The sequence below is a fragment of the Aulonocara stuartgranti genome (genome assembly GCF_965226115.1).
Source record: "Aulonocara stuartgranti genome assembly, chromosome: 6".
Taxonomy (NCBI): Eukaryota; Metazoa; Chordata; class Actinopteri; order Cichliformes; family Cichlidae; genus Aulonocara; species Aulonocara stuartgranti.
The window spans coordinates 11464310-11491835 of record NC_138944.1 but is presented as its reverse complement, the minus strand read 5'-3'; the positions used below and the strand labels follow the sequence as shown (position 1 = coordinate 11491835).

Here is a 27526-nt window from a genome sequence, read left to right as displayed (position 1 = left end):
CAGAGCTATTCAACAGGAGTCAAGTGAAATCATGGAGAAACTGGCTTTACTACACTATCATTGAGCTACTTTGACTGTAAATCATCTTCTCACATAATGAAGACCACATCCAGGCTTTGCACACTTCCTCGCGCATGCAGGCTAATCTGATGAAGCTTTCGATTGATCAGGCAAGATCTTCCTTTGCAACAGTTCCTTCTCTTTGTGACATTTTCTTCCTTCCTCTATATCCTCTAAGTGACCCATGCCTTAACTACATGCTGCCAGTACTTCTAAAATACAAGTACAAAAAGCTAAGGCAGAATGACAGTAATCACAGTAATCACAGCAGCAGCACTGGGGTTGAAATGCATCTCAGAGACAGAGAAGGAAGCCAGAGTATCATCAGGTGTCATCAGGTTTGATTGCTATGGATTGATGTGCTTTAGAAAAGGCAGAGACATGATGATTTATAACAAAGCTCTAACATTACAGCCAGATTGACAAATAGGTCATATTTTCTAGCAGTGCTGCACAAATGTCTGTGCACTGTGCAGCACAGGGTAGCTAACAAACAGCTCATCTCCCCTTTCACCATGATGTGGTCACAGAACTGTAAATGCTAAACTTACATCGGAGCTGGTCGGACCTGTAAAAGGAGACAGATGCCTGAATAAACACAAGCCGCTGTGTGTTTCATATTCCGTTGCTTTTGCCTACACAGCAGCTTTGCTCACTCAGACAAACCTTGACAATATAGCCGAAGCCCCCCCCAACCCCGCCACTCTCTCTGCACAAGTACACACGCGCACGCATAAACAAACGTGCACACACGCAGAAGCGCAGACGCGTTGCGCGCTCTCGATTGCAGAACGCGCAACAAGCGGACCAGCGGATGGAGAGAGAGAAGAAGAGAGACGGACGGATGCAAGGCGAGGCCAGGAACGGGAAACTGTATCTTTCCTGACCGTCCAGCTGTTGTCTTTTCCTTCCCCCCTTAAACCCCAGTATTATTTTATAACGCGATTCTTGCTTCCCCCCCCCCCCCCCCCTATTTTTTTAAAGCCTGACATTTCTCCATATCCGTCCTGATGTGCCGCTGCACCCCATCACGATTCTTCAAGGATATGCAAAGCGGCTGTTATCACGTCGACGTTATTTTCCATTAAATGCAAGGATGTACCTAATGAACGGCATCGGAGGCGTACGATCAACAATGACAAACGACAGCTGAGCTCGGCGAGCCGTAGAAATCGACGGAGGGGCTCAGAGCGGTCGAGGTTTGTGCGTTAATTTGCGCCTAATTATTGTTTTCGTGTGTGCCCGTTTATTTCCCTCCCTTCATCCATCGGGGCTATAAGGCCTATAGCCCGCATCATTTCTGGGCATGAAACCCGTGGGAATTATGATACCAACGTGACGCACAGTCACACAGCACAGCGGGAAGACATCGAGCCTCTACAGGACGGAGGGAGGGTGTGAGGTCCAGCAGAGCAAAACCCTGCCTCTCGCACTGATCACAGGCGGAGGACGCCCAGTTGTTGCTGGACAAATCACGCTAATGACTGTCGTATAGCCCAGCAGGTCTCGCCCTCCACTAATTCCCCATTGAGTATTAAATTTTTTTTAATGCATCGGGCGCAGCGGAGCGGGAGAAAGGGAGGAGAGTACTGTGGGTGAGGGCGCGGAGAGACGGGATGCGGGAGACGCAGTGAGCGAGGAGGAGGAGGAGGACGAGGGAAACTGGAGGATTGACGGTAAGATATGGATATAGGCTATGAGGATGCACTCCGCCCCTCCTCTCTCTCTCTCTCTCTCGTTCACACGCACAATCGCACATATATGATCAATGCCCCAGAGGACAGCACAGGTGCCCCGCTTCTTTCATTGGTATTGCTTCTGCTTCTGCTGCTGCCAAGGGCCATTTGATCACTGAGTGGACATGGATCCCATGCGCTGCTGTGCTGGGGTTTTTAACGCTGGCTGCCATTAAAGCTTGGTCAGTAGTAGCCAGCCATGAGTGTTGTGAAATATTCACAGGCACGTGATTACCCGTCTTTGGAGATCAGAGAGGGGAAAAAGTGTTGTGATAGGGTGTCCCCGACTGGAACGCCAGAGGGGTCTGTCATGGGTGGTGTGATTTGTGTTCATTAACACACACCTTTGGTTGCAGCGTCATGTGTGCTGCAGTGAGCAGTGATGTAAAACACACACGCACACACACAAAAGGGGTTTTAATGCGGGTTTGGTTTGCTGATTCACCACAAATGGGAACATGAGGAGAAAAGAGAAAGAGATGAAGAGAGGTAGCAGAGCGAGTGAGTGAGAGTCCACTATCAATATTTCAGAGAGAGAAAGAGAGGACTGGGTCAGTGGAGGAGGCCAGGCGGAGAGACTGGAGTGACTGTGAGAAAGAGAGACGGAGCGATAGAGAGATGCAGAGGACAAAGGAGGTGAATGAAAGGGGAGAAAGGCTAAGGGAATAGATGGAGGAAGAGCTCAGTGGGTGACAGGACTCCTGCTCTACTGTCAGACTCAATCCCTGATTCATTTGTAGCCAAGGGTGTGCAAAGACATCGTTTGTGTCCTATTAATTATAGATACAAAAACATTGAAAAAGAGCTCATTAATATAGAGAACTATCTGTGAACCCAGATTTTAGAGCGGTGACTCCTTTCTGTTTGTGTGTGTGTGTGTGTGCGTCCGCACTGTGTGTTGGATGAGAAAGAGAAAACAAAGGTAATGAGGTTTGTTTCCATGTAGGGATCATTTACATCAACTACTGTGGAGTAAAAAGAAAGGACACAGTGATTTGCTTAAACCACTCAGACACACACATACATGCGCACACACAAGTTGGATGGGTTTTCTGTCATTTGACTTGTAAAATGCACCATATTTGTCTCTTTCTGTTCGGACCACCTCGAACAGGTTCCTCTCACGTCTCCTTGAATCAGTCAGACACACTGAGTCAGTCTCCCCGTTTGTGCTGTGAGCATTTTATGCAAGCCTGTGCAGAGCTGTGGGCGGATATATCAGTGTAATATCAATATCATGATATGAGAACAGACATCTGCTTGGATTTTTATATGACAAAGATAAGGGGCAGACACTTTGGCGTGTAAAAATCATTTAAATTTACCAATGTCAAAAGAGCAGCTAATTAATATTCTGTTACAGTTCCAAGTCAGACTGTGGAACAAATAATGAGACGTATTTAACTATGCTAATTTTGTCCAGGGGTTATGTTTAAACACGAAAAATAAATCGTACATAATCTGTAAAGCTGACATGCAGATATGTGCGTATGCTTTTGCTTAGTCAAGTGATTTTAATGTACACGGTCTGACAAAATCTCTGCGAGGAGACAAATTTTTGCCATATCACTGTACCTAATATTGCTATTTTGCTAAAATATTTTATTAATAAACCCTTTTTTCCTCCCTTCTGTCCAGACTGCTCTGTTCTCTCGTACTTCAGTTGATGATCTAGTGGCGTAAAGGCCTTTTCCAAGCCATGTGACATTTTAAAATCCAAACCGCAATCCTGTATTTTACTCTGCGAGTTTGTTCTGATGACATTTTCCAGCAGCTCACATTATCGGAGCAGGTTATGCTGACATACAACTGGGAGCAATGCCACATTTTCTTAAGTTTAAAGGATCACTTGCATACTTAAACACACTTTCAATTATGAACACATATACGTATGTTACTCACATATGTGAGTGTGTGTGTGTGTGTGTTTGCTGTGCATAATGCGATATAATTTCAGATAGATTTGACAAGGTTTGAAAAGCTGTTTATAGATCAAATATGACAGACGGGAATTTTTTTTTTTTCAGTTAATGCAGCAAGTTAAAACCCCTAAAATAAGAAACTTAAAGATGTGAAATGTGATGGCAAAAATCCAAATCTGTGCTAAAAAGTCACTGCACATTTTCTTGTTATGTGTCAGGGAAATACCTCCTAAATTGAGAAAGAAGACTTTGAAGAAAGTATAAAATGTTCATTAGATGTTGAGAAGATCTAAATGAACACAGATGTCACTTTCAATTCTTTCGAGCAGGCGAACATTATTCTGAGCCAGTTGTGTCTGGCTGGAACTCCCTGCTTTCCTAGAAACTATTGGCCATGAAACATTAACAGATCATCTAATATCAGGCCTCTGCAAACTGTCAAGAGATCTGATGTGCCAAGACTTTGCAACATCAGCACAACTGTTTTCCAAACAAATATTAACATGTGCTGAACATGAGCCTGTAGGTCTTCCGAAAACACAACATTTTCACAGGTTTAAAACAAAGGAAAGCATCAGAAAGATAAAACCTACTTATTATTTAGATATTTTTTTGGAAAAAAAAATGTTATTTTTCTGATGATCGACTTATCATTGCGGTTCAAGCCGATATCTAAATTGTTATTACAAAAATCACATGCTGCTATAAACTATGTTCGTCGGTACTTTAAGTTGTCAGCGTTGACGGAACCCTGACTGAAGCTGAAGCAAACAACAGCCGGTGAACTATACATAAAATACGAGGGGAATGAACGTGGCTCCAGGGGTTCACGGGGCAGGAAGGGAAAACACTCTACACACGCTCGTAGGTCCACACTCCGTTCGCTCGTGCGCCCACTCGCTCCAATCTTCAACACGCTCCAACACGCGCCACTGCGCTCATCCAAACACTCACGCTCTGAAATCCAAAGAGGTTCAAGGGACGGGTCCAGGAATCTACATACACAAGACGAGAGATAACCACCGCAAGGGAGTCACTATGAAGACACGAGATATTAGTCAGCCGGGGCTACACCAACATGTGTCGCAAAACGGTCCAGCGACGAGAAACACTGAGCCGCCATCTTAACTAGCAGTCAGGAAAGCAGGATGATGGGCCGCAGGTGTGTGATTGCTCCCAGGTGCGTGGGCCAAAGGGGGGGAGCCCGCAATGAGCTCCGCCCAGGCAGAGCGAACACAGGAGAGAGAGAGAGAGCAAAAACAAAAACAAAAAACACATGTGGCCTTACTGGGTTGACTGGGCAGACACATGGACCGTGACAAAAGTAAAAGTGCCTGTAAAAACGAACACGGACTCCTCAAAGCAGCCAAAATCTGCCATCCACCCGTATTTAATGCACAGAATTGTACACTGTCAATGCAATTTTATACATAGTTTTAAAAAAAAACATGATCCACTCATACAGCTGTCATGAAAGCTTGCAACTCATTGGCATAAGAATCTTTCCACCTCCACCGTGCAACCCACTTGACATGAATGCTGCACAAGCCTCCTATTGTACGCCTTGTTGGTCTGAGATTGGTTTCCGCCCACCTCTTACTGGCGTGGACAGTGGATTTGTTTGTTTTTTTACAGGGAGGCTATATATAAACTTCGACTAATTTTAAAATCAACCAATCAGGCAATTCCTTTGGATTTTGTCATATTAAGAAGTTTTTTTTTTTTTTTTTACATCCACTTATGGAAAGCAGATACAGTTGTAATGCCTTTTTAAAAAAAAAAAAAAGTATTATTTGAAGACAGACTTAAGTAAATTATGTGCTTTAAGAAAGATTCAGATTGGGCAATAATCTTAAATGTGACAGTAACAGATTTCAGCTATTATGCTTCGCACTGATCAGGTAAAAACAAAAGAATGATTAATGAGCAAACCCGTACAATTCTGGAGAGTTTCTGATACGGAGAAAATGCTTAAAGAGCACAAATGCATGGTGTGCTTTTAGCTCAGGGAATGTGTGCTGAAGGCAGGATTACAGTTGTGATAAATATGTGAGGAAACCTATCAATGTTTAATCAGTCTTCCTGCAGTCTTTAGCAAAGACTCAATTCTTTAAGTGAGAGAAAACCCAATTACTTTTTGTGCAAAAACTTTCTTTTGTAAGAGATCCCGGCCTGCACCTCTTAAAAAATGTGGCACAGAACGAGACACCAGGGAGTCTTTCTGGCCTTCTGTGGGATTAATTAATACCTGCTAGTATTCCAGATATGTATAAAGTAGGGGTTAAAATCATAAAAATAACAAATACGACAGAAAATAAAAGAAAACTTTGGCTTGATATGCTAGTTACTACCATATTTTCTGTGTACCCTCATGCATGTAGGGGAATGCGACATCTCTAGTCCCAGGAGTCAGACATCGACCAGACAAACATACAGGCTCTAAAACCCCATAAGTGGCTTTGACTGCAGCATGTAGGCCTCAGCCCTCTGGGAAATGTAGAGGTCAATGGTCCGAAACTGGCAGTTGCACAAGGCACTGTAGTGTGTTTTGATTCTTAAATATTATCCATAGCGACAAGAAAATTCTCCCACTCTTGTTATTAAAAAGTCTTTCAGCCAATAAACCTTTCAGGGTTTCTGTTGGAAGACTAATCTATGTCTCTCCCCCACACCTCTTAATTAGTCTCTCCTCTCCATCACACACATACAAACACACATTCATTCATCCATTAAGAGCATAGTGCTACAAGGCTGCTTTGTCACTTTGTGCTTCATAGTGATCTACCCTCAGGCACTGATTGCTCTGTGACCAAAGAGAGGGAGGTTAGTCTCTCTTTCTATCTCGCCCTCTGTTGATTGTATGGCCTCTAATGCACGTGAGTGTACGTAACTTGATTTTTACATTATTTCTACAACAGGCTACTCGCATTCTTAAGGATCTGTGTGATGCAGAATTGTGTGATTACCGTCTAAACTACAAGAATTTAGATGTCACGCCTAAATTCTTGTAACAGCTATCATTGTAAAGCTACACTGCCGTGTAGCTGTGTGTAAAATGATGAACTGAGAATATTTTTATTTCATGAAATCGTCCAGCAAAACATGCAAACGAATTTTCTCTGTGTATATTCTTTGTAAATGGTTGGGTGTATTCACAGCATGCACGTTAATGTGTGCGCCTGTGTAATTTTTTTCACTCTAAGCATTATGTTCATACACTCACTTAGAGATAGCTGCCACTTCAAGTAGGCCGGGATTTTGGTTGTAGGCAGTAAGCATGGTGGTGCAAACAGGGGGAACCGGGTGTGTGGCTTTGTCAAGGGCCATCAGTGTCCTTGCTCTACTTACTCTGCATCTATGTGTGTGTGTGTGTGGGGGGGGGGGGGGGGGGGGGGGGTCTGAGATAGCAAGAGAGAAAGAGAGAGATTTGGGGTAGCAAGCATAAGAAAATGCTGCCATAAGGGGTTTGCAGGAGACTAGACATATTGTGTGTATGTATTTGCGTGGTTGTGCGTGCATCTGATAAAAAATGGAAATGTTCTCATTCTGTTCAGTCTTTTATATTTACTGTGTGTGCGTGTGCATAGCTCACTGGTCCTGGGGCCTTTATTACAGCCTTGTTGGTTGAGTGGATTTAAAGAAGGCAGAGGTTTCTCTTCTCTTTCTTAGTTTATGCGCATGTGCCCGAATGCGTGCGAGGTTGTCTGTGTGTGTGTGCGTGCGAGCGCAAGTCTTTGAATGCGTGTTGGACATTTGTTGAGGAGTGACCTAAATCTGTCGGCCATCATTACCTAACAAGAAGACGGAGCGAAAACCGAGTCACAAATAAACACACATGCACACATATGTTTATGTACACACACACACAACCTCCCAAGACCGTAATTCTGGTTACGCAGTCCACACTACAGCTGTAGCTGAAATCCTAAAAGGAAAAAGAAATGTTATGGCGTACATGAGGCCCCTCCTCTCTCCCTTCTGTCCAGGGCCAAGAGTTCAGTTTATAGTAAGGAGTCATATTACTGTTGTTCTCTTGTAGCTCATCTTCCTGCGCCCCGTATGTTCCCTCATAAAAATCCACAGTGCACCATTGCCCTCTGATCACCTGTGTCTTCAGTCAGCTGCTTTACCTAGTTACGCCTGCGGGGGAAGAGATCGTCTCTACGACATGATTTATTTAGGATTACTGAAAAGTGGCCTAAGCTGAGCCCAGCCCTCTGCCTCTGTGAGTGTGTGTGTCTAAGGATAGAAAGATTAAGACTCTTTTATGGGTCAGTTGCCAGTATTGCTTCTGGCTAATTACAGACTTAAAACACAATTTCTCACGTGTGCGCTTTCAGTAACAGATACGCACATCCACTGTATACCTCCTCACTCTCCATCCCTCTCTCTCTCTCTCACTTCCTGAGACTGCACTGTGCTATCACCATGGTAACAGCAGATTGAGGTGCTTTTCGCTGCACCGATTGTTCAATTGTTATCTTTATTTTGCTCCCGCTCTGTGTCCGTCCGTCTGCCTGTCTGTCTCTATTATTCTGTCCTCTTTCCACCCTGCTGTGGTGTCTCATGTGCACTCTTTCATAGTCAGTGTGGGTTTCTGACCATCCAACACACACACGTGCGCGCACACACATCTCCACTAAGACGAGAGGGTGCAGTTTTTCACTCACAGTCTCACACTTCCACTGCTTCCTCCCCAGGCTCTCCTAGCACTGTGGTGGTGTGACGTCCTAACTCTTCCTGCCCAGCATGGCTGTGTCACTGTGGTTCGTGGGCGTGCTCACTCTGGCTCAAGTTGCGCCCTCTGGCCAAGGTAAGCGTCACGTCGAGGTGTTGATTCTGACAGCATTAAGTAGGAGGAATCCTATAAACTGAAACGCCATAGATAATGTCAGTGCAACACAAATTTGAGTGACTCACATCTAATCGAGTGAAGCCCAGTGCCACTAAAAAAAGGCATCTAGACAAGCTGTATGACATGCTTTGACCTACGCAAACACAAGATCTGAATACAAGTGTATGAGTGGAGTGTATGAGGAGCTGCCTGTAGCTCAAAGTCGATTAACAATCAGCTATTCAGCACGGCAGACAGTTACAGTACATCAGCAGCATACTAGTCACACCAAAGTGTTGCTTTAATGTTTTAATCCTGATGCTGCAAACACCTTGTCATGCGTACACGATACTCAAACTCGTGTGAGAAAGCGGATTAAGGTAATGGTAATGGGATTTTCTCCAATAACCATGGTTTACACAGCTTTAAAAGGTTGTCAGGTGAGTGTTTTCGCTGAGCCTGTATTTAACATATTCACACGTAGTGCTCAAAGAAAATGAAATCCTATACTTGTCTGATTGTGTTTACCGAGCACCTGAGTGTCAGTAGTGGTTTCAAAGCTGCGCGTCACATGTAGCTGTTACAAAGGAGGTGTGACGAGATTATGTCAACAGTCACATCTGGGATTCCTTCCAGTGTTAGCTTTCACACTTGCGCATTTTAAAGATTAAATTAGCGGTTTTCAACGTTTTCACAATTTCAAAGCATGTGTAATGTGTGTTAAATGTGCTAACAAATACAGGTATGGGAATGATTTGAATGAGGCAGTCAAAGTAAGGTCTCTATCCTAGGGAATCATTAATGGGATCAATGTCCTATAGTTCGTGGTATTGGATAGCTGATCCCATCTGTAGACCAGGAGTATTTATCTTCCCAAAGCCTGACAATGTAGCCCAGATGATGTAATCAGCCTGGCCATGTTAATATTGTTAGTATCACATTCTGTACAGTCTCCAGTCCTACAGAAATTGCTCATTCCCTGCCTTTTCTCCGTGCTCACCATTAGGCAGATATTTAATTCAATATGGAATTTCCCTGAAATCCAGTGCATCCATAGCATACGAAGGATACCATAGATACGGTATCCATGGTGTCAGATGTTAACATCTCGTAACTTTGGGATTCGATTTTGCACGTTAGCATCCATCACAGAGCACCACTCATAACTAAGTGCAAAAAAAGGGCTTAAAACAAATGTGAGACTGTGCCAGCATCCATGATTATGAATTATTGCTTCAAACCATAATACTAATAGGTGGTTTATGCAGTACTGAGCAAACGTTTTGAGCCACCACCATTTTTTATATTTTGCAAGGAGCCAGCAATAGTACTATTACAGATATACAAAGCAAAAAGCTTTTTGTGTAGAAAGAAACATCTTCTGAATGTATTTTAAGCGTTTTCTTTGCTTTTCACACATTTTCAGTTCAGTCCTTGTACTTTTCACAAAAACAGATAATTTGTTTCAATTTCTTAAGACGAATCTCTGAAAAATGCCAGCTTGACGGGCATAAAATAGTATTTCTGCACCAGATGAGATGTTAGCCTAAAACTTGATGGCATGATGTCCGGTATGCTATTAAAAAAATTGGCAAAGCTGGACAAGTGGTGGACAAAAGAAGAAGTGGCAGGTCTAAAAAACTACTTATACAGCAGATGAACAGTGTTTGAAAGTCATGTCCTTAAGAAAGAGGAAAAAAATCCACAAAATAGCTGACACAGGAGAGATGCAGCATTTTCAGCTTTTCATTTTCAGTGATCCCAAACACACTGGCAGTGCAGTAAAATCATACCTGGATAGAAAAGCATGCAATATGCTCTCTCAGTTACGACTGGCCAGTCCAGAACCCGGACCTCAAAATTATTGAAGTGTTTTGGAATCATCTTGACAAAGAACGGTAGCCAACATTCACAGAAGAACTTTGAATGTCCTTCAAGAAGCCTGAAGACTACTACAAGAAAATTGTTAGGAAGGGGTTAAATTAGCTTTAGAAGGTAAAACTATTTTCATTTCAGCTGTAAAGTTGGACATTAAAACATGGGAGTCAGTAATTGGTTTATAGCTCTAAGAAGCCGTTTGACTCCCTTCTGAGGTTTAAAATTGCTGTCATCGAGGACACTACAAAATCAGACACTACAAAAATAAATCAAATGCCAATTTTTAGAAATGTATTAACTTAACTATGAAGCTCCTTTTGCCTGTAGTAAATTTTGAAAACTTGGCTTTTCTTTCTTCTTGTGTTTCCGCCTTTCCCTTTCATCCGCTGCTGCCTCACCCCACTTCTCCCCCGCCTACTGTGCAGCCATGTCCCGGGCCGCTATGCCATTTGGCCTGCTACGCAGGGAGCTGGCATGTGAGGGTTACCCCATAGAGCTGCGCTGCCCAGGGAGCGATGTGGTTATGGTGGAGACTGCCAATTACGGACGCACCGATGATAAGATCTGTGATGCAGACCCCTTCCAGATGGAGAACACACAGTGTTACCTCCCTGACGCACTAAAGATCATGTCACAGAGGTGAGTATGTGTTGGGCTGCACATCCTGCTGTGTGTACACTATATTTGCATAAGCAGTTAAAAATTGCGCAGTAAAGATGCAAACTGTAATATCGTACTCGAGTTATTTGAATACGTCTTTTAGAAGTGGCTACGGCAATCAATGAGTGCATGAACTGTTTGTATGTGTGCACTGCTGCACAACATACACGCTGATTAGTAGGTTGTCTTGTGTGTCATGTATACATGCAGGTGAAGCAACCTCTCCAGCTAAGTATGAGTGCCTGGCTGCACCATTAGCTGTGTACTCAGCAGTGTTTTCCTCGAAGAACTGATCAATATTCAGTGAGAGGGAGAGTAGACAAATGGAGTGTCCTTTGCTTCCCCTTTCCTGTCTGGTAATCACTCCCCTTCCTTCCTTTGCTTTCTCTCTCCATCATCCGTATGACTCACCCATCCATCCATCCATCCATCCATCCATCCATCCATCCATCCATCCATCCATCCGTCCATCCATCCATCCATCCATCCGTCCTCCAGGTGTAACAACAGGACTCAGTGTGTGGTGGTTGCAGGGGTTGATGTCTTCCCAGACCCCTGTCCTGGAACATACAAGTACTTGGAGATCCAGTATGAGTGTGTCCCTTACAGTGAGTATGCATATATATTTATTTCAACAGACATAAACACACATATACTGTATGTACACACACACACACAAACACACTCACACACATACATAAACACAAGTGCACACAGATTTAACCTATGTTTTTGTTTTTTTTTTCGCCAAGATGCATTTTAGGTTTTTGGTGTTTATTATTATTTGTACGTATGATTTCTGATGTTTACTAGTTCCCTGAGAAACTGATGGATAGAAAAAGACTGGGAGTTTTCGTTTTTGTTTTTGTTTCTCAGGGAACGTGTGTGCATGCTTGTGTTTCTGAAATGTAAAAAGAAAGTTGTACGGAGAAAGTACAGAGAGAAAAACTGTTTGCCAAAATGTCTTCTGCGTGTATGTGTGTTTGGGAGTATGCACTTGCGCGTGCATGCGTGTGTGTTTTCTTTTCCAGATTCACGCCACGGGAGTTGCTCTCTTTTCTCCACAGGAGCCTGATTGAGGGAAGGAGAGATCGGGGGAGGTGGGGGAGGGAAGGGGGAGAGGATAGGGTGGGAGGGGAGGAGAAGAGGGAAGAAGAATATGTTGGGTCTCTTTCGTGCTCCTTCCTTTTACGTGAACAATAATGTATGTGGTGAGAATGAGTTCCAAAGTCTTTATCTGTGCAAATCTTTCTTTCTCTCTTTCTTTCTTTCTTTTTCCCTTTCTTTATTTCTTCCTTCCTTCCTTCCTTCCTTCCTTTCTTTCTCTCCTGCTTTTCTTGCTTGCTTTCTTGCTTCTCTTTACTTCCCTTCTTTCACCCTCTGACTTTTCTTTCTTTCTCTCCCTCTTTTTTTTCCTATGCTTGAGTAGAAGTGGACCAAAAAGGTAAAGACAATACATTGTAGCATCTTGATCTCTCCTTACCCCCGAACCCCCTCTTTTCTCTCCTTCTCTTCCTCTCTCCTACCATTTCTCTCTTCCTCCTACCCTAGGACGTTGTTTCGTAATCATGCTGGATGTTGCCCCCTCCCTTTTTTCATTTCCTACTCAGTTCTTTTCCCCCCATTTTATCCATCTCTCGTTGTATAGAAAGCCGTCCTTTTATCCAATTTTATCCAGGTTCTGCACCTAGTCTCTCTTCATCTTTTCTCTCTTGCTTTCTTGCTTTAGTTTCTTCACCTCTTCTTTCCCTCTTGCTCCTGGTTGATCTCTCTGTTCTCTGTCTCTCCTTCAGTCTCTGTGCACACCAACACAAACACAGCCACTCACACGTACATAAACACAATCTTCCTTTGAAGCTTTCCCTCCTCTATGTTCTTTCTTTCTTTTCTTTCGATCTTTCTTTTGTTCTTTCTTTCACTTTTTACTCTCCCTTCCTTCCTTCCTTCCTTCCTTCCTTCCTTCCTTTCTTCCTTCCTTCCTTCCTTCCTTCTTGTCTAGTCATCCTCTTCATGCTTATTTTCCCTTTTCTTCCCTTATAGGAAGAGCCCCTTATTTATCTTCATAGGAAAAATAAGACGAAATCTGTGTGATTGTATATCCGTCTGGATGTGTGCTTACCAAGCACTGCTTATGTGTGGGTGTGTGTGCATGCCTATTTGCATGCCAGTGTGAGACTGTACAGTATACATATGTGTCCATACAGTTATTGACATGTGGGTGGACCAATCGTTGTGCTCGGCGTAAACTAACCTGCCCTCTCATTCACTTCAAGGCAAAATTTAGCCCCGCCTTCTGCGTCCCTGACTCTACCTCACACTCTTTTTCACTCTTTTTGCACTAACCCACACACACACAGACACACACACACATACACACAAAAAAGCACATAAATACACTCACACCTTTCATTGCAGTGTCCCTGTTGTATTACTCACCACACACACACTAACAGTGTGTGATTTCTCAACACTTATACGTCTCTTCTGTTGCTTGCCTCTCGAGATCAGCACAGGTGTTTTAAATCCCTTTCTCTTTTTCTCTTCATTCTTTTTCCTTAATCTCGCTGCATTGACTGCATTTAATTCAATCCATTTTTCATGCATTGATCCATTTTCTCCCCACACCTGCTTCCACTTTCTTTCTCTTCACTCTTTTTCGCACTTCCCTTCCTGCGCTTTTGCTCCCTCTCTCTTTCTCTTCTCTCTCACATCCTGCCTCTACCCCACCTAATTCCCATCTTCCAGTTTTCGTGTGTCCTGGCTCACTGCTCAGCATCCAGCCAGCCTCCTCGCTCCTGGAGGTGGAGCATCAATCAGGGGCCTGGTGTAAAGACCCCCTGCAAGCTGGTGACAGGCTGTATGTCATGCCGTGGACACCCTATAGAACAGAGGTGCTGTATGAGTACGCCTCTTGGGATGACTATCGGCAAAACAGAGTCACCACAACCTATAAGTGAGTGCTTTGTGTACTGCGTATATTGTTGAGATAGTTGATGAATATTCAGTTACTCTAGGGTCTGCTTTGTTTATTGTTTTTTAAGAAACTGTAAAGTAACAGATTAATCACAGCTGGAAAAAAAAATCAATGAAGTAGTCTGTAATAAAAATAATGGCAGTTTGCAGGCCTTGGGGGCTTATTTCACATTTAGCCAAATCAATTTATTATGGAAAAAGAAAAACATTTATTTTATCCGTATAAAAAGTTGGTTTCATATATTCTATATCTATAACGTATGGTTAAATAAGAAGAGTTATAGTTAAAAGCATCATTGCCATTTATAGATGATAAGATTTCTGCTACACTCATTAAATGTGTTACCACTCATTTGTTAGCTCTTTGTGTAGTAGTTTGCATAGTTAGTGGTAAAATCTATGCATGCAGCTTCTGAGAGGCTTGCTCTCAGTGATGAATAAAAAGGTCTGGGATTATTAAAAGGTATTATATAAATGCTCTTAAGGCTACCACAATATCTGCAATTGTCACCAAAATAATATCCTAATTAGGCCACTAAAGAATCAGAATTCAAGATAATTTAATTTTCCTTATGCAACACAAGATAACAAAATGTATCCCTTTATGCTGCTTACAAAATACAAATGAATGAAGCTAGCCTAAGTGTAGCTGGGGTTGATGTTTAATTTTAGTATCTTTTGGACTCTGTGGAGATATCTTGCTAATATCACTGATGTTTAGTTGGTGCTGTTGATGTTCTGGGTGGTTTTAATCTGAGCTGAGCTTTCCGGTCAACACACAACACGCCAATTTTTGATGTTTTGACTCCGTATCGTTTCTATTGTTCTTCTGTAAAAGTAAAAAGTCACAAACTATATATTTTCACACATTTCATGACGTATTTCATAATAATCTCCTAGGTTGCCCAGCCGTGTGGATGGTACAGGCTTTGTGGTGTATGACGGTGCCGTATTTTACAACAAGGAGCGAACACGCAACCTTGTGAAATATGACCTACGCACCCGTATCAAGAGCGGGGAGGCAGTGGTGGTCAATGCTAACTACCACGATACCTCGCCTTACCGCTGGGGAGGGAAGTCGGACATCGATCTGGCAGTGGATGAGAACGGCCTTTGGGTTATTTACTCTACTGAAGCCAATAATGGACGCATCGTGGTCAGCCAGGTAGGAGGAAGGAAAAACAGATCGATGATTGTATTTTGGAAAGGATGAAGAAAGAAAAGAGGAGGTTTTGATTTTTTCATCATTTCTTTCCTGTTTGCAGGTGAACCCCTACACTCTCCGCTTTGAGGGTACCTGGGCAACTGGCTTTGACAAACGTGGAGCTAGCAACGCCTTCATGGCCTGCGGTGTGCTCTACGCCGTGCGCTCTGTTTTCCAGGATGATGAGGGGCAGGCAGATGGCCGAGCCAGCAGCAACATGGTGGTTTATGCCTACGATACCAGTCGTGGGCAGGAGCTTCCTGTTCAGATACCATTCCCAAACCCCTACCAGTACATCTCCTCCATAGATTACAACCCTAGAGACAACCAGCTGTATGTGTGGAATAACTACTATGTACTGAGATACCCTCTACAGTTCACACCACCACCACCTACTAAAGGTTAGTTGAATGATAGTAGTTGTGTAACTGGACATAGGTGACTAATGTAATAAATGTGGAGAATTAACAGTGCTTTTTGACCCTCCAGGGCCCTTGTCCTCTCTGATGACCACTGTCCGGTCATACACAGCCACAGTGGCTCTGACTCCAGTACGGCCGTCAGCCTCCCATCCAATTGGTGTCATCAACAGAGGGCCTTTTGACCAGCGGCCGATCACAGCCATGGTCCCTCTGACCCCACGCCCTCCTCTGCGTGTCCCCTTGGCCCCTGGGGGACTGGGTCAGGTGGGAGGATGTGAGAGTCGGGTGGCACGAGGGGTGCAGTGGCCCCCTACCCTAAAGGGGGAGACCGTGGAAAGGCCCTGCCCTAAGGGGTCTTTGGGTAGGTGTGGGAGATGTGGGCATGCCAGTGTGTGTGTTTCATATGCATGTTTGTGTGTGTGTGTGTGTGTGTGTGTGTGTGCGCAGATGTGAGCATGCCAACATGTTTGTTTCATGTGTGTGTAGTATCATTTGTGTGTGTGTGTGTGTGTGTGTGTATCCTGTTTCCCTTTGAAATGTAGTCGGATGTCCTCTCTTTGAACTTGCCTCAGATGAGTCTGAGAGGTTACAGTGTGTAGAGAAGCTGGGTTCAGCGACTCTTCCTCTCGCTGTGCAGCTGTCTTCCTCAGCCCTGCCTCCCTCTGAGGAGCAACTCTTATGGAGATTATGTAGAGATGCCTGGAGTGCGTTTTGCCTCTTCATAATCATGTTGAATGGCTTGGACATGGGTTTGGCACGGCAGTGATGATTGAGTCTTATCTTAAACGATGGTTATAACTGGAAACAGGCGTGGCTGTTGTTACATACTTAAACCTAATTTGCAGAACAAGTGTCCAGTCTTGGTTTTCATTAAATGTCTTGTAAACAAAATGTGTGCAGCAATTAAGCAGATCAGTTAAAGGCTTCAAACTCAATTCATGGTAAATAATCACCTGGCTTCTGCTGTGGAGAGCCTTGCAACTTCTTTTAGCTCATACAGCAGTTCTGTTATTATGTTATTAACTGCAGGGTTCATTATCATTGGCCTCGTTTCCAGCAGTAGCTGTTTTCAGCAAAAATTAACCCTATTGTGCAATACTTGCTCGGAACCAAAAGCACAAGCAAAGTTAGTGACGAGCTGAGAAGGAAAAACTAAATGTGTACGGTGTAACAAGAAGGCAGTGATTTCCTAAAGTTTTAAACATACCTTTATAAATTGTGCTTTTATCAAAATAAACCATAAAATTGGAATTATCTGCATAGAAAAGTGAAAAATACACACATAGTGAAGTAAAAGATGATGTGTCAGACATTTTGGCCACTGGTTCACTGACTCTTGTTTGAAGACTCGAGTCAAGCATTTTTGGCTGTCCCGATCTAGGTATTTTGAAAGGGACAAGGGACGGGTGACTCTTACTGAGAAATTGAGGATGCTGGATGCTTCTCCAGGCATTTTCCTGAAATTTGATCATTCATAAATTATAATTTTGCTTATCAATTGACCTGAAATAACAGAAAGATGCACAGACTTACAAGCAAACATGTCCGTGTGGAGCCACAGTGGGGCCCAGTACCAGCATGACGTGTGGGGTACAGATGACTGTGACTTGCTGACACTAAGCAGAGAGGGTGTCCAAGTGGGGTTCACTGTAGGCTTGCAGCATGCCCTATGAAGCATGTGCCACCACCAGCTGCTATGAAGTTTTGAGCAAAATGTCTCTAAAAATAAAAGTCAGCTGCTCTGACATTCGATAGGGGCTGCCACAGCAGGTAGTGCCACTTATTTGATTCAGCCATTTTTCCAGCTGATACTATACCTAACAAAACACCCCTTGTTTTTTCAAGGGGAACTGGGGATCTTCTACTCGTTAGGCAAATGTGTAAACCACTTGACTATGGAGCCACTCGCTTAAACAAGCCTGCAAACAAGAAAACAAACGTAAAGAAAAACCTAAACCCTATCAAAACAAGTTAGCCTGTTTTAGGAAATTAAATATGGCTTTATAACGTTAACTTCTAGAGTTCTATATATCACTATATACATATTACTGAGGTTTTACATCAGTCACCTTTACTAAGCCTCATATTTCTATTTCTATGGTTTAATCTTTCAAAGTTACACATCCCTGCAGTGCTTCTTTATTATGAATAATATCCAAGCTCACAGTTAGCAGGTGTGGGTGAACTGTGGAAGTGTATGGGTAAGAAACACCAATATTTCTCCCATACAGGCTCCAAGTGGGTGTCCCACAGCTGCCCTAAAAACACTATATGGGAGGCCAAAGAGGATTTTCTGTGGGCATGCCCACTTTTGTTTGCTCACAGCAAACTCTCATGGGTACCCACTAAAAAAGCAAAACTACCATGGGATATCATGGGGCCATATAGGGGATCTCAAAAGACAAAACTGTGTAAGTGCTCCCACTTGGGGCATGCATGGGACAGGCTATTCTCACATAGCCGCATGTTCTCCCACAGCTACCCCAGTGTAGACATATTTGCTGGATTATTGCCATAGCGCTATGTGGACCAACTGTACTTACTTGCATAATCACTCTTTAATGGCCTATTTTGAAGCAGGAAAAAACTTGTTGTAGCAATCTTAAAGCATACCCTTGACAATTTTTTTACTCTAAATTGGACGACCGTTTGTAAAATGAGTACTGTGTGGTCTAACATAACATATGAAATTAGACACTAAAACCATAAACTCATCCAGAATGTCTTTTCTCAGACGATAAATCAAGTGAGAAGTAGATTTTTCTCTTAGACTCTTATAGAATCAACTAAAGGCCCCCTTCTGTCAATACGAAAGAATGCCAAGTTTAACGGACTTCCCCAATGGCTTTACTTCAGACACAGAGGCTACATCTGTCTCATATCTGGTCTATGCTCTGGTGTTATAAAATACAAACTGTCGGTTTCCTTTCTGACTTTCTGCGTCACCTTTTCCTTCTCTGCAGGTATAGCCTCCTATCAATGCATGTCGTCTCCAGTGGGCTGGAACTCCAGAGGCCCTGACCTTTCCAACTGCACCTCTCCCTGGGTCAGCCAAATTGCACAGAAGGTTAGTCACACACGCACACACACAACCACAAATGCACACGCATGCTGTGCAAATGCCCTAAAGCTAGTCAGCAAGCAGCTCTCTCTTAAATGTCAAAATATTTGACATTCTAAACACCCCTGCCTCACTCCAGATTAAGAGTGGAGAGAATGCAGCCAACATTGCCGGGGAGTTGGTCAACCTGACCCGGGGGCGGATCTATGCCGGTGATGTCAGCATGTCCGTCAAGCTAATTGAACAGCTGCTCGAGATACTGGACGCTCAGCTCCAGGCCTTGAGACCAGCCAATAAAGAGTCAGCAGCACGCAATTACAACAAGGTAAATTGTTGCTGTTGTCAGTGTGGATGTGTGCTTGACCTTTCCTGGAAATGAACAGAAATGTCAACGATGACGATTCTAAAAGATATCTAACAGATGTTTTTCTGCTTTTTTTTTAGCTGCAGAAGAGAGAACGCACATGCAAAGCTTATGTTCAGGTAAGATAGATGGATAGACAGCTAGCTAGCTAGCTAGCTAGACTGATAGATGTAACTGTCTCTCCCCTCTTGTTTTTCAGGCCGTTGTTCAGACAGTTGACAACTTGCTTGGTCCTGAAGCTCTTGTGTCCTGGGCTGATATGAGCAATGCTGACCAGTCACGCTCTGCGTCACTGCTATTAGATGCAGTAGAAAAAGGAGCGTTTCTCTTGGCTAATAACCTTTATGAAGCACGTTTCAGTGACAGGGCACCAAATGTTGGTACGCTGACTTTTTCGTCCGTTTTCTTGTCATATTCTCCTCAAACTAGCAGCTCATCCAGACTTGTGTGTACCTCTGGTCCTCTTATGCACAGATCTGGAGGTGTACGTGTTAAATACAGAGGCGGACATACAGGACCTGAAGTTCCCTAACACTTACGACAGCGACAGCATCCTACAGATATCAGCACTGGCCCTGCAACAGTACAGCAACAACGGTATGTGGCACATAGGAGAAACTGATCAGTGTTAGTTCAGGCAGGGCACATCCTCAAGCTCTGCTGCAATCAGGCAGATCAGCTGATCTCAGTGCCAAGCCACATGAGCTAATGGCTAAGCTGATACTTGTTTACTGAATCTTTAGGCTGCCTATAGCTTCTGCACACATATAAACCTCTTTGCTGTGTTAGCAGTGCCTGCCCTGTCCTATACACGGGGACCTGGTGCTGCACTCCCATAACAGAGCCATAGCACCAAATATAAGAGCACTGCAGAAGGAAATATTAATCTTATTTTCACAGCAGTAGTTGTGACAAAGATATTTATTACAAACAGATTTCTTCTTAAATTATAGTTATTAAACCATGGCTAAGACTGATTGTTTGGAGAATTAATACTAGCTTTTCTCAGATAGTAAGATTTCAGACATATCATTATTCCAGATCAATTATTTCATGCTATTTTATATTGTTTTTTCTCCAGGCCAGGTGAAATTAGTCCTTTCCCTCTACAAGAACCTGGGCTCCTTCCTGACAACTCAGAACTCGACCCTGCGGCTTGGACTGGGGCTGGGCCAGAGCTCAGAGGTCAGGCACAAGAGCCTGGTGGTGAACTCTCATGTCATCTCTGCATCTGTGCACAGAGGATCCAGCAGAGTGTATCTCACCGAGCCAGTGATCTTCACTCTTAGGCACCTGCAGGTCTCTTAACTCTGTTCAGCGTAAAAGTCACATTGAAATGAACAAATTTGTAACACTTTGCATAATTGCTGTGTTGAACATACTGTTTATTGATGCCTTTGTTTCCTCAGCTGGAGAACCACTTTGGTCCCAATTGCTCTTTTTGGAACGCATCAGGGGTTTCTGGGAATGGCAGGTGGTCTACACAGGGCTGCCGCCTGTTACACACAAACAACACACACACTACTTGCGCCTGCAACCATCTGTCCAGCTATGCTGTCCTCATGACATACCAGCAACCTGCTGTAAGTAACACACGCTGACACATAGCAGCATTTAATTCGTGGAAGCTACTGTTCGCCATATTGCCATTGTGCATTTGCACCGTTTGAGCACAGAATGTATTTTCAATATGTTTAATTTGGCAACTATTATGCCAGTATGGACGTACCACTGAAAACAGTCACGTTTTTTCTTGTAATTTTACATGCATTTGCTTGTGTGGTCAGACTAAGATCTTTAAAGTCAGATTTTGAGATGAACAGCTGACAGACTTTAAAGTTGAATAAAAAAAAAACTTGTTCCATCCTCACCCACCAGGAACTTGTCGATTCCCCCCGCCCGCCACGGCGCCCATTTGTGGTTGCACAGTTGGAGTTCACCCCTGCTGTTCTCTCTGAAATGTTGTTTAAAAATCAAGTGCAAAGTGGGTGATAATTTGGATTTGTGGCTGTAAAAGAGAGAGTGATACATGTAGCAGAATATTTTTTCTGCCATGAAATTAAATTTTGTGTTCTCAGTAAGATGCTCACTCTGTTTGGTATGATTGCATTCCTTTAAATAAATGTTATGTGGAACAAGGATAGAAACACAGCAGTTTTCAGCATGTGATATGCCCACAAACAAATGGGCATCAAGATAAATATCTATGAATGTCTTACACTTTCTTTCATGTCTGCTTTTCTTTGTCAGTTCGGAGCTGGTGTGGAAGAGCTTTTTGTCTATGTGGTTTCCTGGGTTGGCATCTCGGTAGCATTGGTGTGCTTGGCGACCTGCCTTACCACACTGTGCTGCCAGGGGGCGCCCTGGCATACAGACCACAGCACCATTCACTGTAACCTGTGGGCTAACCTGCTCATCACTGAAGTTCTTTTCCTTGTTGGTGCCAACAAGACTCAGTACACTGTTAGTGTTTTATTTCTTTTTATGATGATATTGGACTAGAAAACAATAGCATTTTAAAGAAGTGCGTCTTGATCTAGATAATAATTTTAAAAGCTTGACATAATAACTCAATAGTAATAAATCACTTTTTGGCTGCCTCCTGATTTTTCAGGTTCTCTGCTCCATCACCGCCGGCCTGTTGCACTTTTCGCTGCTCTCTGTGTTTTGTTGGTTGTGTCTGGAAGGAGTGGAACTGTACCTGCTCCAGCGGGAGGTGTTCGAGGGGCGGAACTCCAGGAGGAAGTATTTCTACCTGTGTGGATACTCTGTTCCTGGGCTGGTGGTGGCCGTGTCCGCAGCCATCGACTTTAGAGGCTACGGCTCGAAAACTGCGTAAGATGACTGGTCTGTGGGTGTGTTTGCTGTGTGTGGCTTTGACTCCACATTCTTGGAAGCTTGCATGGGGACAGTTACTCCGTTGTTTTGTCATCTCCTGCTTATTAATTTGTTTTTCTTAAGATTCCTATTTTCCTGTAATTCGTTGTTTTGTTTGTATATATTTGCAGATGCTGGCTACGCACAGACAATTACTTCATCTGGAGTTTCCTCGGACCTGTTGCTGTCATCATTACGGTGAGATTTCATCTCGTGTTAGAAATGCCAACCGTTTCCTGTTTGACTGTGTCATAGCGTCATGATCAGTCATTTTGTTTTAATGAGCATATATTTGACTGTGTTTGATCTTCCTCTTTTGCCATCAGTTAAACCTCATTGTGTTGGTGATGACCTTACATAAGATGCACAGCACCGCTGCTTTGAAGCCAGACTCCAGTCGCCATGACAACCTGAGGTTAGTAAGAGTCTCTCGTGCCGAATTATTATGTGTCATTGTGCAAAGCATGAATTGATAACTGCCGAATGAGGCAAGACAGATAAAAATAAATTGTGAGTCCGTTTTATTAAACATCTTTCGAGTGCATTTGTTATTATTAATGTTGAATGAAATTTCATTAATATCATTTAATAAAGGTAAGAGAACTGAAAGAAGAAGTGCAGCAACTGTAGCCTTTAAAAACCCGAATTAAATGCACTGCAGCAGTCTTGAATAGCAGCATGACCTATGTAGACTCTGCGTCCTTTTGAGTGAGTAAAGGTCAGACCTTAGCATTGCTGCAAAAATGACAAATAGAGGGAAGAAAAAGCATTCATTCAACAAAAGAGAAAAAGTCAGCGAGTGTGTATGTGAGTAATGTCGAGCATGTTCAAGGTAGTGCAGCCCACATCTGTCACAGCTTTCTTTCACAGTTCCTGTTGCTGATGGGGGCTGTCAGGTACATTTGGCTTTACAAACCTCAGTGCTGTTACATGCTCCTTCCTCCTCTTTGTGTTAATAATTTAGCTGCCCTGTGAAATAGAGGCACAGTTGAATTTTATTCATTTTCAACGTGAGGCAAGTGAAAACCTATGTTTTAAATTGCTCATCAGAAAAGTAAAATATGTCTTTGCTTTGGTGTCTGCAGGGCATGGGCAGTTGGCTCCCTGACACTGCTCTTCCTGCAGAGCGTCACTTGGTCTTCAGGCCTCATGTTCCTATCTGCTCCATCTCTCCTCCTGGCTTACCTCTTCTCGTCCCTCAACACTGCCCAGGCTCTTCTTATCAGCATACTGCACTGCAGCCTCGCCAGGAAGGTCAGTGTCAGTGAGCATGAATCATTAAATAACTGCGGGTGTCTGTCAGTGGCATAATTTATTTGAAGAAAGCCGTCTTCTACATGACTAAATAATGTTTTAGGGTCAGAAGGATTATGGCCGTTGCCTGCGTCTTTCGCAGTGCTGCGCAACTTCCTCGTCCAGCTCTCCAGACTCGGTAAAGGGTGCCGCCCTTAGATCCAACAGCCGCTACACCAGCAGCCAGAGTCGCAGGGCCACGGCTAACAGACAGGTATGCTGAAGCACTCTGTGCCTCTTAGTCTCCTTCTTTGTGTCTGAGCCAGGTTTGAACTTCTGTAATATGTCTGTTTCAGAGTCGTATCAGAAGGATGTGGAATGACACCGTTCGCAGGCAGACTGAGTCGTCTTTCATTGCAGCGGATGTTAATAATACACCTACTCTTAACCGAGGTACAAGAGTTTATAGCTCAGATATGCTGGCTCTGCAGACAAAGAATGTGCCATTTATTTTCTCCCTCTTTATCATCAGCTGCTTTGGGGAACCATTTTCTTACTAACCAAGTGCTGCAGACTCATGCTGGAGCCTCTCCATATGACACAGTGCTGGCCCAGGGATATAATCAACCCTTTACCTCCACAGGTACATCCTAATACAGTTCTCTATACTCCCTGCTTCTCTGGCTATTCTTTTCTTCTCTTATTATTATCTTTTACCATTCTCTTATTTATGTATATGCACAAAACCCTGCAAAGCTCTAGGCTATGCTGAATACTGAGTGACTGTTAGACCACTATTATATACAGTAGCCATTTATACAAGCAAAAATTTTGTTTGTTTAGCTTTTAATAGCCTAAAGCTTTTGCACAGTACAGTGTTGTCTGTTTTTTGTACAGTATGGATGCTTGGATTTGTTTGAGTTTGTTTAATTCTGCTTTAGTTGTTCGACTTGAAATAATTGTTTCTTTTTTGATACTTTTCCTCTCTGTCTTTCTGTCTTAACATGGACCAGTAGGAACCTTCAGAAACAAGCAGAGTATGAGCTCTTCCCTCTTGTGCTCACTTGAATCATTGAGCGCCACTCCCTTGTGCACTGTGCTTCAATTCATAGACTATCTGTGAAATGTTTGCACACAGTCACAATGCACAGACCATAAAGACATAAAGCACATTTCTCCATGTGGCTACATAACCAAACATTTCATTCAGAAATATTAATATCCAAAACACTCTCAGCAGGAACACCAAACGCTGCCCATTCATTCATTTGGTCATTCATATATATTTAATGCTAAAGTTCTTATGGGTTCCTTGGCTTTTTGTGACTGGCATTTTCTTTTTTCTCCTAACAGAGGGTGGCGTTTCACAAAGCCAGGAGTCTTGTGGGTTGGACAGTGTGTGTCTCAATGGAGGCTACACCCCCAACACCTTCACCCTGCACGGTTTAGGGACGACTCCTGGGTCCCGAGCTGGAGTAGTGGGCAGCACTGACCTTCTGAGGGACGGAGGAGTTGGAATGGGAGGGGACGACATCTCCCCGGGGCTCCTGACACCGCACGGGGGAGCAGATCTGAGCGGTGGTGCTGGGATGCGTCGTAATCTGTCCGATGCAGCAGCACTAGAGAAGATGATTATTTCAGAGCTGGTACAGAGCAACCTGAGGCCTTCAGTTCCCATGCCTGTTCCTCCTGAGCGCTACGGCAGCTTGGCGAGGCCGCACCACCACGACAGGCCGGCTCTCACTCACACTGCCACGTTAACGCGACACGCACAGCCGCCACAAGAGGGATGGGCTACCTCCTTGCAGCCAAGCACACGGCATAACGCACAAGAGGGCTGGTCACAAACAAGGCACCTCACACAAGACACTGAGACACATTCCACGACACGTGGACAAGATCATACCACAACGCCTCGCTTACAAGACGGCTGGTCACACGCGCGCATTTCTGGGGATTCTGAGTCCCGTGAGCTGCTTAAAGATGGGGACCACTCACAGCTGCAAGGTACTCTGGGACGCCGTGGGCTTCAGGAAAGACAGCAAGCGCGTCCCCCCGATGTACAAGCACGACCTTATTCCACTCTCAGCCGCACGCCTGGTACTCTGTCCCGCCACCGCAGCACTGCAGAGTCAAGTGGAGGGACGGACAGAGACAGGGAGAAAGAAAGAGAGCGAGACCGGGATCGTTATCGCGACAGGCCCCTCCCACCTCCTCCTCCACCTCCACCACAGGACTCAGAGCCCCTGTACAAGGCCCTGGAGGAGCCACTGCTGATGAAACAGAGGGAGGCAGGTGTAGAGACATGGAGAGGCGGCCAGGACAGAGAGAAGGATGAGACGTTTCTATTAAAAAGAGATGGAATGATGGATGATTGGAGGAGTGGAGGAGAGATGGGGAGAGATGAATCTTTTACCTCTCAGAAGAGAGATGGAGAGATGGACAAATGGAGAGGCGGGATTGACAGAGGGAGGGAGGAGTCTCATATGCTGGAGAGGAGAGATGGAAGGGTGGAGGTGTGGCGAGGAGCGGAGACAGAGCGGGAAGAGACTTTTATAACTCAAAAGAAAGATTTTGGGATGGATGGATGGAGAGGTGGAATAGAGAGAGAGAAAGACGAATCCCTATTTTTAAAGGACAGAGATGGTTGGAGAGCAGGGATCGAACGAGAAAGCGAGAAACAGAAGGACAGAGTGCTTGACGTGTGGAGAGGAGGGATGGATGTAGACAGGGAGGAATCCTTCCTGTTTGAGAGCAAAGATGGAGGTCCAGATGGGAGGAAAAGAGGGAAAGACAGAGGGTCTCTTCGGTATGGTGAGCGAGAAGATTCTGACAGCTTCTCTCTGCCCTTGACCCCAGATCTCGACCTTGATGCTGACTCTTCACCTATCTACGCCCGAGATTCAAACCCCTCCCCTCTCTACCCTGGAGACCGCCGCTCACCGCCGCTTAGTATCTTCCCCCGAAGCTCTCCGCCGACAAATATATTCGCACCACGAGAAAGTAACTCCCCTCCCAACAACCTCTATTCCCGCCATTCCCCGCAGGTGTACAGCCGGAGCAGCTCCCCTCCTCGCTTCTACACCCGCAACTCCCCCCCGACCCTCTCGTACCCAGACAGCAGCCCCGAAGGTCCAGAAGAAGTCAGCCCCACAGGTCAGCCTCAGCGGCCATCTCTGGAGCTGCCGTACAGCCTCGGGCGACCCCCGCTGGGCCCTCGGCCTAACCACCTCCAGACCTTCTACCAGCCACCACCGATGGCATCCAATGGAGAGGCAGGGTACACGCCAGAGCCCTCCTCTGAAGGAGATGATGGACAGATGCAGCGGGTGACGAGCCTGTGACTAGGGCGGTGGTGATTGGGGCATAGAAATCAGGGAGGAGGAGGAAGATGGTGATAATAACAACACATAATGACGATCAAACTGATGGAAACGATTATGATTATGTTAATGAAAAGGTTAATGATGATGGATGATTAACAGTGATGCCTATGAAAGTGATGGCTCCTCCCTGCTTCTATCTCCCGATCACCACGAGACTTCCCCCCTTTCCATGTTTTGTTACTTTTGTATGACTGTGATCCATTGATAACTCTTCCTCCTATTCCCCTCTCTCTTCTCTCTTTCCCTAAACCCTGCTGTGTCTTCCCATCTCATCGGTGCTTATCCTTATTGGCCTGTCGTCTAAGTTTCTATTGCTTCATCGGCTGGGTGTTGCCCCTCCCTGTAGCAAGCAAGCAGTGTGTCAAAGAAGCACTTGTGTGTTGCCAAAAAATCTTTTCAAAGAACATGTGCATGACTTTATAGTGGCTTTACAAGGCTACATACTGTAGGAGGAAGTGCTGAAGTGTGCGTGACGTACGAGTGTGCGCGTAGCTTGATGAGCACGGGTGTGCGCAAGGGAGTGTTTGTGTGTATGCGTGTCTGAGAGAGGAAGCGGGAGAAAGGGTGTGTGTATATACATCATTCTTGTATAATTAATGTATCACAGTGAAGCATTTTATCTATACCAACTGGAGGGCCTCTTAAACACATCCCCTCCTACTGATTTTGAACTCTTGACCAATCCTATTTCACATCAAGACCAAAACCTCTGCGCCCCGACCTGCCACTGACTGTAGGTGATGGAACTTTTGACTGCAGAGCCAGAGATCATGTAAAACCTCAGAACTTTTCTGCAACTCCCCCCGAGATCCTTGTACATATCGCCTCAAGTGTTCTGATTGTCTTGTATTGCTATTGAAGTTCAAGTAAACGTGAAAAAAAAGGTTCCTGTTTGTGTTTCTGTTCGTGCATGTGT

At 44.3% G+C, this 27526-nt stretch overlaps 1 protein-coding gene across 2 annotated transcripts; it reads left to right on the top strand.

The window, feature by feature from the left end:
- The first annotated feature begins 25 nt into the window (after positions 1–25).
- LOC309708588 (adhesion G protein-coupled receptor L1) lies at positions 26–27512 on the top strand. 2 transcript variants are annotated; one of them, XM_082536771.1, is made up of 26 exons: positions 26–1736; positions 8419–8531; positions 10856–11069; positions 11589–11698; positions 12520–12534; positions 13836–14043; positions 14964–15228; positions 15329–15668; positions 15757–16050; positions 18653–18756; positions 18890–19075; positions 19195–19233; positions 19314–19494; positions 19589–19711; positions 20196–20413; positions 20524–20697; positions 21365–21577; positions 21729–21949; positions 22123–22189; positions 22318–22406; positions 23077–23245; positions 23349–23498; positions 23581–23677; positions 23757–23867; positions 24238–24261; positions 24578–27512. In XM_082536771.1, the coding sequence occupies exons 2-26, from the start codon at positions 8468–8470 to the stop codon at positions 26566–26568; spliced, it is 5667 nt and encodes a 1888-aa protein (XP_082392897.1). In that variant the 5' UTR covers positions 26–1736; positions 8419–8467; the 3' UTR covers positions 26569–27512. The 2 variants fall into 2 exon arrangements, with proteins under 2 accessions (XP_082392897.1, XP_082392898.1); XM_082536772.1 differs by lacking the exon at positions 12520–12534.
- The last annotated feature ends 14 nt before the right edge of the window (positions 27513–27526 follow it).